Source organism: Rissa tridactyla, chromosome 23 (assembly GCF_028500815.1).
Source record: "Rissa tridactyla isolate bRisTri1 chromosome 23, bRisTri1.patW.cur.20221130, whole genome shotgun sequence".
NCBI lineage: Eukaryota > Metazoa > Chordata > Aves > Charadriiformes > Laridae > Rissa > Rissa tridactyla.
The window spans coordinates 789,686-802,261 of record NC_071488.1 but is presented as its reverse complement, the minus strand read 5'-3'; the positions used below and the strand labels follow the sequence as shown (position 1 = coordinate 802,261).

Below are 12,576 nucleotides of genomic sequence, written 5' to 3'. Positions count from 1 at the left end.
TGCCAGGCCGTGGCAGGGCAAGGGGACGTGTCCAGCCGCACACCCCAAATCTTGTGCCTCTGTGGGGTGAGCGGGGGCCCTGTCCCAGTGGAAGCCAGCCAGTGACGCCGGGGAAGGGCCGTGCCACCAGCCCGTGACAGGACAGGCTGCCATGGCGGGTTTATCCCCCCCACTCTCACCCACCCCGGTCCCCTTATCCCAACCCCCATCCCAGGAATGTCACTGCGTCCCCAACCTGCTGTGGGGAGGGGTCCCAGGAATGTCCCCCGTGACCACATGATGACCGTGTGCCGGCATGGCGTGGCGTGGTGATCCACCCCCCCCCCCTTGGTGGAGCCCACCCTCCCCCAACATATCCATGGGGGCGGGGGGGGGGGGGGGGGTCCCTACTGTGCCTCAGTTTCCCCTCCCGGCGACAAGTGCCACGGAAAGAGGCCGAGCCGACGTCCCCGTGCCAGGCCGGCGGCATCCCTGCACTGCTGGGGACACCGGCCAGATGGGCCAAGGGTCAGCCCCGCTCCATGCCAAGTATGGGCACAAAGAGCCGGGCTGGGGGAGCCCGCAGCGGGGGGGGGCGCAGCTGGGGGGAGCAGCCAACCCGAGACCCTACAGTAACAACCCCCCCAAAAAATAATCTGTTTTTTTTCCCAGGGAAAGGAGCGGGAGGGGACAACACACACACACACCACCCCCGCCGGGGTGGGGACTGAACCCTGCACCACACAGACACACACACGCCCCCCCCCCCCCCCCCCCCCCAGCACCCGCTTTACAGCCTCAATTAAACCGATGAAACCAATTAGGGCCATAAAGTGCTGGAGCACAAGGTCCGCACACCCCCAGCATCGATCGCAGGGCCACATCCAGGCGCACACACACCCCCCCCCACCCCCCCCCGTGTCAACCCCCTGTCACCCTCCCACCCCCGGGGGGGATTTTTGCCCGTTTTTCCCTGTTTTTGCTCCTTCCTCCTGCCCAGGCTGTACTGGGGGGTGGGGGGGTTATTTACAGCGGGCTGGGGGTGCAGCGGCTGCAGTTCATTGGGCCAAAAATGGTAGTTTTCTGGAAAACAGCTGCCCCCCCCCGGCCCCTTAAGGCGCCCCACTGCAGCATGGCGGCTGCCCCGCTGGCTGCTGGCCCCGGCTGCTGGCCATGGGCCCGGGCTGGCGCTGGCCCTGCAGCCCCGCCAAGCCCAACTGGGGCAAAGGTCCTCGGACAAACCAGAGCATCCGGGAGCAGCGACGCCGCCGGGATGGGATGGGAATGGGGATGGGATTGGGGATGGGATGGAATTGGGGATGGGGATGGGGATGGGGAAGGGAATGGGAAAGGGATGGGATTGGGTTGGGATAGGAATGGGACTAGGATGTCCCTGAAGGGATGCGGAGCAGCTGGATCGGAGCATCCTCCACCTTTCGGCACAGTTTGGGCCTCCTTTTGCTGTGGGGTGCGGGAGAAGGACTTGGCCACTCTCTCCCTCCCACTCCCCCGAATCCTCCCGCTGCTTCCCTGGAAAAATCCTCTTTCAGGTGGGGGGTGCTGGGGCGGGGTGGGCGGGGGTGTGCAGTCCTCCCTAAACACCCCAAAACCCCCCTGGCACCCCAACATCCCCCAGACTGGCCCCTCACGAGGCCTCCACGCTCGCAGTCCCGGCGGGGGGGGGGGTGTGTGTGTAAAAATAGTGTTGTGTCCGCGGCTGCGCAGGGCGGCAGCACGAGGAGGCCACGCGCCGTCCGCCTGCGCCGGGAAACCAAGGCACGAACTCGGGGTTGAGGGGGGGGGGGTGTAAAGCAAACCCACCGCCACCCCCAGTTCCAGCTCCCTTCCCCGGCGATTGGGAGGCTGCTCCCCGCGCCCCACGGCCAAATCCCGGGCCTCTTCCCAATTTTATCGTCAGGGGTGGGGGCGTGGGGTGTCACTGCTGCCCATCCTCTTACCCCTGTGGGGTTATTTCTTTGCCCCCCGGAGCACGGGGGGGGGTGCAGCAGGGAAATCACCACCCCCTGGGATCCCATGAGGGCCCGGTCCCCCTTGGGGACAGCGCTGCTTTTGGCCGGGGGGGGGGGAAGGCAGGTGGGAGGGAACAAGCGTTGGCTTTGCCGAGCTGCCGCTTTTGTTTGGGGTTTGTTGGGTGTTTTTTTTTTTTTTTTTATTTATTTTATTACCCAAGGATTAAAAACCAGCCATAAACAGGAACCTGCCCGGGGCGGGGGCGGTGCTTCCCCATCACATGAGCTTCACATGAGCGGCCCCCGCCCGGCTCTCCTTGTCCGGAGACAACACCTTCCCCCCCCTCCCCCAAGAAACACCTTCCCCCCCACCACCCCAAAACACCTTTTGCACCCCAAAAAAAAACCCTTTCCCGCCCTCCCAGCAGCTTTTTTCAACTGCTGGTGCATGCAATGAGTTTGGCAGGGCTCAGCCCAGCACCCCCCGCATCACCCCAGACTCGGGGGGGGGGTTCAAACCCTGCCGCCCCCCCCCCCCCCGCCTCCACTCCCCAGGGAGGCACAAACTTTCACCCCCCCACCTCGGGCTGGAGCAGGGGCCTGATCCTGCACCCCGTGTTGCTGGAATCCAGCGCCAAGGGGTTAATCCAGACTGGGGGAACCCCAGCGGGGTGCTGGGGTCAACCCCCCCCCCCCCCCGAGCTGCTGCCATGGCGCTGGGGGAACAGGGGCATGCTGCGGCTGCACCCCCCTGACTCCAGGAGCTGGCGATTTGCACACACATCCCCCCCCCTTCCCCGGCACCCAGCGGGTGCCACGTGCCGCCCCACCACATGGCTAGGGCCAGGGGGGCACCGGAGCGTGAGCCGATGGGGGTGTCAGGGCGGAAAACCGGGTGCAGCCAGGCACTCATGGCACCCGGGCGATGCCAGGAGCCGGCCCTGCACGTGTGGGGCAGAAAGCTGGGGGGAGGCACAGCTGCTCCCTGCACCCATGGGCGCACCCAACTCCCCCTCCCAGGGCAGGGCTCCCCCCTTGCCGTGAACCCTACAATAACAAGGGCTTCTTTATGATCAGCTCAGGAGACCTGGAAGCAGCGGGGCTTGGAAAACAATAACAACAGACCCCTGTGTGCTCCGGCGGGGGGGGGCAGCGTGGGGAGCCCGTTATCCGGGCCCTTCCCCAAAAGCTCCGTGCGGGTTGAGGCCGCTGCACAAGACAACCTGGAAATACAGAAGTCAACTTTAATCCACCCAAAATTAAGTTAAAAAAAAAATCCCAAGTGTTAAAAAGATGCTGCAAAAAGGGGCGTGAGGCCGGGGGTGTGGGGGGCAGTTTGGGGGGGTCCCCCCCCCCCATCACCCATAAAACTGCCTCCAAAAGGGACGACCCCACCCCACTGCTGGCTTGGGGACAAGGCTGGGTGGTCCTTCCCCCCCCAGGTCCGCCCGCAGGGGATCAGGAGTCCCCCCAGGACCCCACCCAAGTTGGGGGGCAGGGGGGTGTCCCCATGTGACCCCCCAGCTGCCAGCACCCTGGGGTGCCCCGACCCTGCGGTGTCCCAACCCTCCATCCCTGGAGCACAAGTGCCACCTGCCGGCTGGAGGTGACGGGTGACAGGAGACCCAGTGTCTGTGTGTGCTGGTGACAGAGGATCGTGGTGTCCCAAGGAGGGGTGGCAGGGGACCCCAGTGCCCTGTGGGTGATGCTGGTGACAGGGGACCCCAGTGTCATGGAGGGGGACTGGCGACAGGAGACCCCAGTGTTCTGGAGGGGCGACAAGGGACCCAGAAATACAGGGAGGGGGGCAATAGGGGACCCTGGTGTCCGGGGAGGGGGGTGACAGGGGACACTGGTGTCCCAGAGGGGGTGACAGGGGACCCAGGCATCTGGGGAGGCAGGTGACAGGGGACCCAGTGTCTGTGTGTGCTAGTGACAGGGGATCCTGGTGGCCCAAGGGGGGGTGACAGGGGACCCTAGTGCCCTGGAGGGGGGGGGGCAGCTGGTGACAGGGGACCCTGGTGTTGAGGAGGAGGGCTGGTGACAGGAGACCCCGGTGTTCTGGAGGGGGTAACAGGGGACCCAGGTGCCCGGGGCGGGGGTGACAGGGGACCCCAGAGTCCCGGGGGGGGGTGTGTGGCAGTGGGGGTGCTCAGTAGACCGCCTCGTCCATGTTGTCATCGCTGTCAGCGCCGAAGTCCTCGCCGTTGTCGAAGTAGGACATGATGTAGTCGGTCTCCTGGGGACAGGGGGAGGACACAGGGTGGGGGTCAGGGTGGCACCCGCATGTCCCCCCACCCTGCCAGGCAGGGCCACCTCACGGCCAGGGCGGCTGCACCCACCTCCCCAGCTGGGGTCCCACTGGGATGTCCCCCCCCCCCATCTCACCTCTTCATGCTCCTCCTCGTCATACTCCTCTTCCTCCTCTTCTTTCCCTTCTTCTTCCTCCTCCTTCTCCTCTTCCTCCTCCGATGTCACCTCTTCCTCTTTCTTCTCCAGGCTCTGAGGGGTTCAGGGGAGCCCCTGTGGTGTTAACCCCCAACATCCAGCTGGGCCACCCCAGTGGGGACCCCCCCTACCGCCACAGGGGACGGTGGCCGAGCCTTCGGCCCCGTTACCTCCAGCTTCTTAATGGTCTCCTCCTTGTCCAGTGCAACCCGCTGCTTGCACTTGGGGATGAGGATGGTGGTCCCTGCAGGGGAGGGGTCAGAGGGGAGCGTTACCCCCCGGGGGGGCAGAGTCTGGCCCCACGGCGGGGATGGGGGGGGACAGGAGGGGACACTCACTGCCTTTCCGCAGCCGCCGCACCCGGATCTTCAGCTCCCGTGGCAGCCGCCTCCAGTCTGTGGGGCAGAGTGAGGGGCTGGATCGGGAGCCCCCCCGCCACCCTCCACAGGTCCCTGTCTCCCCCCAGGTTCCCTGTCCCGTTCCCCCCCCCCCCCCAAACCTGGGTTCCAGTCAATGGCACTGTCGATGGGGCTGGAGATCTGGTACTTGTCCGAGTAGCGCTCGATATCTGGGGGAGCACAAGGTGGGGGTCACCGCGGGGGGGCCGGGGACACACACTCCCCCCTGGGGACACCCAAGGGCACAAGGCAGCCCAGCTGGGAATAGCCACCATGCGGCCTGGTGGGGGCCATGGTGCTGGGGGGGGACCCAATGCAGTGGGGCTGGGGGGGGGGGGTGACGGGGCTGGGGGGGGGGTCACAATGCAGTAGGGCTGGTGGCCGTGGGCCTGGGGGGGGTCACAACAGTGAGGGTGGGGGCCATTGGGCTGGGAGGTCACAACACGGGCTGGGGGGAGTTGTGGGGCTTGGGGGGGGGTTGTCCCAACACAGTGGAGTTAGGGGGCTATGGGGTAGCGGGGTTGGGGGCCATGGGGTTGGAGGGGGGCTCACAATGCAGTGGGGTGGAGGACTGCAGGGCTGGGGGGCGGTACCCAATGCAGTGGGGCTGGGGGGGGTGATGGGGCTGGGGGGATCACAACAGCGGGGCGAGGGGGTCCCACTGCAGTGGGGCTGGGGACCGTGGGCCTGGGGGGGTTCACAGCAGTGGGGCTGGGGAGTGCCAATGGAAAGGCGCGGGGGGGGGGGGGGGCATGGGGCTGGGGGGTCTGGAGGGGAATCAGTGGGGCTGAGGTGATGCAGGGCAGCGAGCTGGGCACCGTGGGGTGGGCACCCTCTCTCCCCCCACACCCCCCTCCCTGCTCGCAGGGGGGGTGCAGGAGGATCGCCCCCCCCCCCTCGCCCCCCCCCCTTCCGCCGTACCTCTGCGGGGCGCCCCAGGTTTGACGAAGTAGGGGAGGTTCTTCATGGCCCCCCGCAGCTCCTGCTTCAGCGCCAGCATGTACTCGCCCTCCTCCCCGCCGGGCAGCGGGGCCGCCCGGTGCTCCAGCGGCTGCCGGGGGGGGGGATGGCACCCATGCAGCAAGTGCATCAGTGCTCAGCCGTGCTCAGCTCCCCCCGGGGGAGACACGCACACATCAGGGAACCCCCCCTCTTTAAGGACACCAGGGATGGGGGGAAGCCCCCCGAGGACTTACCGGAAAGAGAGGGGAGGGCTGGAGGGTTGGGGGGGGCAGCGCATCCCCCTTCCCGATCCCCACCGCCTCCACGTTGAAAGTCATCTGCCCGCGGCCCCGACCCCGGCCTCGGCCCGCCATGGCTGGGGGGGGGGGGCGGGGGGGGGGGCGCTGTGGGGACACAGGGGGTTGAGAATAAGCGCCTCCTTGTTGGGGAGGGGGGCAGCCCCCCTGCGCTGGGGAGGTTTGAGGGGAGCGAGGGGGGCAGCAGGGACGGGGGGGGCACAGGGAGCCATGGGGCAGCCCCCCCCGGACACGGGGGGTGAGTGGGGAGAACATGGGGCAGCCCCCCCGGGACACGAGGCGACATGGGGGGGGACAAGACACGGGGCAGCCCTCTCCGGGGCATGGGGACACGGCGAGGGATAGGACGGGACACGACACGGGGCAGCCCTCCCCGGGGACACGAGGGGACATGGTGAGGGACACGACAGCGGGCAGCCCCCCCGGGGCACGGTGAGACGTGGGGCAGGCACCCCACGGGACACAGGGACACAGCGAGGAGCCCCCCCAGGGTCACGGGGAAGTGGGAGGGACACACGGGGGGATACGTTGGAGGGCACACGGCGCAGCCCCCGGGGGACACGGGGGGGACACGGGCGGGACAGGGGGGGCACATGGGACAGTCCCCCTCGTCCCGCTCCCTCCCGGAGCCCCCCCCGCCCCGGTCCCGGTTACTCACACCGCGCACGCGCAGCCACTCCACGTGCGTCCGGGGCCGCTGCGGATACGCAGGGTTCGGGAGAGGGCGGGGCCTACGCACCTGCGCCGCGCTGATTTGCGGGTGGCGGAGCCAATCAAAGGGTAGGGGGCGGGGCGAGGGGCGGGGCGGAGGGAAGGCATGAATGAATGAATGAATGGGGCTGGGACGGGGATGAATGGGGCGGGGGGGGCGAAACGGGGGGCGCAGAGGCCCCCCAGCGCCCTACGGGCATCTCAGCTCCCGAGCACTGGGGCCTCGCTGCCCCATAGCCCCCAGCCCCACTGCCTTGTGACCCCCTAGCCTCACTGTGCTGGGACCCCCAGCCGCGCTGCCCCACGGGCCCCCCAGTCTCCAATGTCCCATGGCCCTTAGCCCCACTGCGCTGGGCCCCCCTGCCATGTGACCCCCCAGCCCTGCTGTGTTCTGACCCTCCCCTTCAGGCCCACTGCCCTGTGAACCCCCAGCCCTGCTGCCCCGTGCTCCCCCAGGTCTCCAATGCTCCATGGCCCCCAGCCCCACCGTGCCAGGCCCCATAGCAGTTCCCTGGTCCCATGGCATCTCTCTGGCCCCATGATGGCTCTCTCCCTCGCACCCCCGCGCAGGCAGCTCCGCGCAGCGGGTTCGTTGCCGGCTGCGCCGCCGGGTGATTCATCCCGCTCCAGCTCCCCCCCCGCCCCCCGCGCCAGCAGCTGCCAAAAATAGTGATGCAGGGGGGGGAAAAACCCTCCAAATAACCTCCCCTGCCTTCCCCTCCACACCCCCGCTATGCCGGCGGCAGGCTGGGATGGCGGCTACCGGGCGATGTCCCCGACACCTCCATCCCCAGGGCACCTGGGACCGGGACCTGTCGCTGGGGGATACCACGCTCCGGTTACCATGGTAAAAGATGAAAAGAGGGATGGGGGGAGAGAGGGGCTGGGATGGGGGGTCTCCTCTCTGCGGTGTCTCCCCTACCCAGGGGGAGACGGTGCAGCCGTGAGTGCCAGGCCCAATCTCGGTGGCAGCCCGGTGTCTTGCTCGGTGGCAGCCACCAGCCAGGCTGGAGAACTGGGGGGAATTGGAAGGATGGTGGTTTCTCCCCCATTTTCTTGGCTGGTCAGAGAGCTGAGGAGCAGGATGAGCTGCGGTCGCCATGGGAACCGGGCAGGCAGGGATACAGGCAGGGGATGGGGGTACGGGCAGGAGATGCAGGGGGGTACAGCACAGAGGTAGGGCCAGAGGATGAAGGGGGGGCACAGGAGGGGGGTACGGGCAGGGAATGGGGGTATGGGCAGGGTATGCAGGGGGGGTTACAGGAGGGAGGTACGGGCAGGGGATGCAGGGGGGGGATATAGGAGGGCGGTACAGGCAGGGGATGCAGGGGGGGCACAGGAGGGGGGTACAGGCAGGGAATGGGGGTACGGGCAGGGGATGCAGGCAGGGAATGGGGGGTGCAAGGAGGGGGTGCAGGAAGAGGATTTGGGGGAGTACGGGAGGGAACAGAGGCCGGGGGGGCGCGGATGGGGGACAGGCAGGGGACGTGGGTAGGGGATGGGGATGCAGGAGGGGTAACAGGCAGCAGGACAGGGGTGTGGAGGAGGGGCGCAGGCAGGTGGGCACAGCCCAGAGGCAGCGGCAGAGAGGCCTGGGGGGCTCAGGGCTGCGCCGGGACAGCTGATGGCATCCACGGGAACCATCCCCTCCTGGGACCCAGCTCGGGAAACTGAGGTGGGGGGAGACTGTCCCATCCTGGGTGGGTTCGGTGTGGGGGAGGTTCAACATGTGCTGTGTCCCATTGCAGTGAGCAAGGGACGCCCCCGGACCAGCACAACCATCTGCCGTCCCCGCTGCCATAAGCGCCGCCATGCCCAGCCCCGTCCACCGCCCACCCGGTGCTGCTGGCCCCCCTGGTTTAACCATGTTACCAGCGGACGGTTCGGCCTTGCTGCGTGCTGTGGCACAGGGCAAATTCCGTCTCACCCGTCTCTTGTTGGAAGGGGGAGCCTACATCAACGAGGGCAATGCTGCCGGGCAAACACCGCTGATGGCCGCATGCCGGGCCGGTTACGCTGACCCACTGGAGCAGCCCCGCATGGTGCGGTACCTGCTGGAAAACGGCGCCGATCCCAACATTCCCGATAAAACGGGCAAGACGGCGTTGATGCACGCCTGCGCCGAACGTGCCGGGCCGGCAGTAGCCACCATTCTGTTGGCCCACGGTGCCGATCCCAGTGCTCGTGATTATGCTGGAGCCTCTGCTTTGGTGTATGCCATTAACCGGGGGGACCGGGAGACACTGCAGGTGCTGCTGGATGCCTGCAAAGCCCGAGGGAAGGAGGTGATCATCATCACCACTGACACCTCACCCTCAGGGACCAAAACCACGCGCCAATACCTAAACTCGCCCCCGTCGCCAGGGCTGGAGGAGAAACGTTCCCCAGCCCTTTGCATGTCGCCTTCTGACATTGAGGTGCGGACGGCGGCGTCACCAGCCGGCAGCGAGAAGGAAGAGGAGAGGGATGTTTTCTGCTTCCCCCCGCCACCACCGGCACCGACCGCTGCCGCGCCAGACCCACCCCGTGCCCGGGCGCGGCCGCTGAAGCGCCTCAACTCTGAGCCCTGGGGGTTGGTGGCCCCAGGGACAGAGGGGACGCGGGGACCCCCTGAGACGTTGGTGGCGGGGATGGAGGGGCTGAGCCTGGGTGGGCGCCCACGGCGGCACAGCGTGGAGGGCCGTGAGGCTGCCGGGCTGCCAGGGGCCACCTGGGCTGAACGGGTGCCCCCTGCTTGCCCACAGCCATTGGCACGTCGCAACACGGCCCCTGAAACGGCGCGGGTCAAACCGCCTCGCTGGGACCCTCCTGAAATGGAGGGCTCGGCCATGCCGCTGCCAGCCAGCGAGTCGCCTCCGGCCACCCGTCGGCGCCCGCCCGGTTTGCTGGAGCGTCGTGGCTCCGGCACGCTCTTGCTGGAGCCCTTGGCCTCTGGGAGGGCTGGCTTCTTGCCCCCCTTGCACCCTGGCCCGCACCCCCCCGGCCCCCGTGGCTCGCCCAAGGGACGACGCAAGCTGCTGCGCCGGCACTCGATGCAGACGGAGGAGATGCGGCAGTTGGCCACCTTCCAGAGCAGCGTGGCCCTGGAACCCGGCAGTTAGGGACATCACCCCCAAACCTGGAGTGGCACCCGGACACCTGGGTCCTGCTCCCAGCATCCTTGGGGACCCCCGCCCATGAACAGACCCCCTCTGGGGCGGCTGCTCTGTCCCTGCCCGGCTGCTCTCGTGCCAGCATGGGGCCTCCTCATGCAGGCAGTGGCAACATTCACTCTGAACCCTACTGATGACTGCAGGCACATGACAATTCTTCCATTGCTGCCGTGGGCAGAAACTTTGCACGACCCCAAATTCCTTCAGGAGCCAGTGTGTAACGTCCCACCACCACCCCCAGGGCTCCCCTGTGTCTTCCTCCTGCTCCCTCCTCATCCTCCCAGCACTGCTTTTCTCTATGGAGCTCAGCAGCAGCTGACGACTGCCTGACCTGCCCCATGTTTGGGGGGTCCCACGTCCCCGCCAGTGCCAGGCACTGCCGGGAGCTGGGTGCTGTGAGCAATAACCAGACCCACCGCGGTTCCCCGGACAGTCCCTCCCCAGGGGGGTGTCTCCTCACATTTTTGGGGCGCAGGGTCCCAGCAAGGAGGGTGCTGGGGTGGGAGCGGGCGGAGGTGGGGGGGGGGGCACCTGCTGTCGGCGTTCCGGTGAATAAAGGCTCCAGCAGAGCTCGGCCTGTCTCCAAGAGTCGTGGGGGCCGGGGGTGGGGGGGAGCACTCACCCTGGGCATGGGCAGGTCGGGGGCCAGCACATCTGGACGCACCTGGGTGCACAAGGACTGGCACATCTGGGTGGGTGCCAGCACGCCTGGGCACCATGTGCACGGGGATTGGCACGCCTAGGCACCGGCGTAACTAGGTCACAGCACATCTGAGCACCCGGGTGCACGTGGGAACGGCACATCTGGATGGCAGCACAGCTGGGTCACAGCACAGCTGGGTACCAGGTTGTAGGAGGGCTGGCACGTCTGAGTGCCAGCGTGCCTGGGTGCTGGCACATCTGGGTACCAGGCTTTACGAAGACTGTCGCAGCTGGGTCTGGGTGCCAGAACATCTGGGCACCGTGTGCACGTGGGCTGGCACATCTGGGTTGATAAAACATACGGGTGCCAAAACGTATGGGTGCCATGGTCCCCGAGTACTGGTACATCTGGGTGCCAGCACATCTGGTCAGGGGGCCCTGATGGGTCTCACTGGGGGGGGTCCTGAGCAGCGGTGTGGCCGTGGGAGGGGGCAGCGCGGCCCCCCCCATTCTCTGTGGGGATAGCGGGGGGAGGTCCCAGCGGGTGGGCACAGGCTCAGCCCCTGTGCCAGTGTGGGGGGGGTGGTGAGGGGGGTGGCAGGGACCCCCATGGTGCGGGGGGGGACACCCCGCAGCCCTGCGGCGCGGTACTGGGGGGTGCGGGTGGCCCGGGGGCTGCCGGCGGGGCCAGGCCGGGGCCGGGGACTGCTGGGGGGGGGCCGGGCCGGTGCCGGGGGATGCGGGGGGGGCCGGGCCGGTGCCGCAGCGGGAGGATGGGCCGGGCCGGGCCGGGCCGGGGCGGGCGGCGGCTGCGGCATCGCGGGGCGGCAGCACTGCGGAGGGTACTGCACCGGGGGGGGACGACACTGCCGGGGCTGGGGACAGCGCTGGGGCTGGGGGACACTGCCGGGGCTGGGGACACCGCTAGGGCTGGGGGACACTGCCGGGGCTGGGGACACTGCTGGGGGACACCGCTGGGGGACACCGCTGGGGCTTGGGGACACTGCCGTGGGACACTGCCGGGGCTGGGGACACTGCTGGGGGACACCGCTGGGGGACACCGCTGGGGCTTGGGGACACTGCCGGGGGACACTGCCGGGGCTGGGGACACTGCTGTGGGGCACTGCTGCTGCCGGGGGACACTGCTGGGGCTTGGGGACACCACTGGGGGACACTGATAGGGCTTGGGGACACTGCTGTGGGGCTCTGCTGCTGCTTGGCAACGGTGATGGGACTTGGGGACACTGCTGGGGACACTGCTGGGGCTGGGGAGATCGTTGTGGGACACTGCCAGGGCTGGGGACATCATCAGGGCTTGGGGACACAGCTGGGGCTGGGGACACTGCAATGGGGCCCTGCTGAGGCTGGGGACGCTGCTGTGGGACACTGTCAGGGCTGGGGACGACACTCCAGGACACTGCTGGGGCTTGGGGACACTGCCAGGGCTGGGGACACTGCTGGGGGACCCTGCTGGGGGACACTGCTGGGGCTGGGGACACTGCTGGGGCTTGGAGACACTGTGTGGGGCACTGCTGGGGCTGAGGACACTGCTGGGGGGGGGGACACGGCAGGGGTGCGCGGGACAGACTGGAGTGGCGCTGGGAAATGGGAGGTATCGATGGGGATGGGGGCAATGGGGTGGAGGACATTGTCGCAGAGCAGGGGATGGGACATGGGACAGCCAGAGTCCCCCCTGCATCCCCCCCCGGCTAAAACCACCCCACGGAGGACAAGGGGACATAGGGGGCGGTTCCTGGGGCACCGGGCACAAGGACATGGCTCCTCCGCAAACGTGAGGACAGGGAGTGAGGCCGGTCACAGGACCCCCCGCTGTCCCCTTCTCAGTGACCAGAGGGATTTTCTGACCCCCACAGGGTTCTTCTCCGGGCAAGGAGGAGGAAGGAGGAGGAAGGAGACCCCGGTCTGGCCGGGGACACAAAGAAGGGGGTGATACCAGGGGACACAGGTGACCAGCCCCATCCTGCTGGGTGCTGAGGGCTCCTTGGGGGTCAGCTGC

General features: G+C 67.9%; 2 protein-coding genes across 2 annotated transcripts; one reads left to right on the top strand and one right to left on the bottom strand.

Annotated features, from left to right (window-relative positions):
• Positions 1-3,167: 3,167 nt before the first annotated feature.
• Positions 3,168-6,120, bottom strand: POLR3GL (RNA polymerase III subunit GL). The gene is made up of 7 exons (XM_054182947.1): positions 5,992-6,120; positions 5,717-5,846; positions 4,897-4,965; positions 4,736-4,792; positions 4,568-4,641; positions 4,338-4,451; positions 3,168-4,188 (listed from the first exon to the last, which is right to left on the bottom strand). Exons 1-7 carry the CDS (start codon positions 6,109-6,111, stop codon positions 4,102-4,104), a joined length of 651 nt encoding a protein of 216 aa, XP_054038922.1. The 5' UTR covers positions 6,112-6,120; the 3' UTR covers positions 3,168-4,101.
• Positions 6,121-8,576: 2,456 nt separating this feature from the next.
• Positions 8,577-10,055, top strand: ANKRD34A (ankyrin repeat domain 34A). The gene has a single exon (XM_054182945.1). The coding sequence runs from the start codon at positions 8,577-8,579 to the stop codon at positions 9,864-9,866; it is 1,290 nt and encodes a 429-aa protein (XP_054038920.1). The 3' UTR covers positions 9,867-10,055.
• Positions 10,056-12,576: the final 2,521 nt, after the last annotated feature.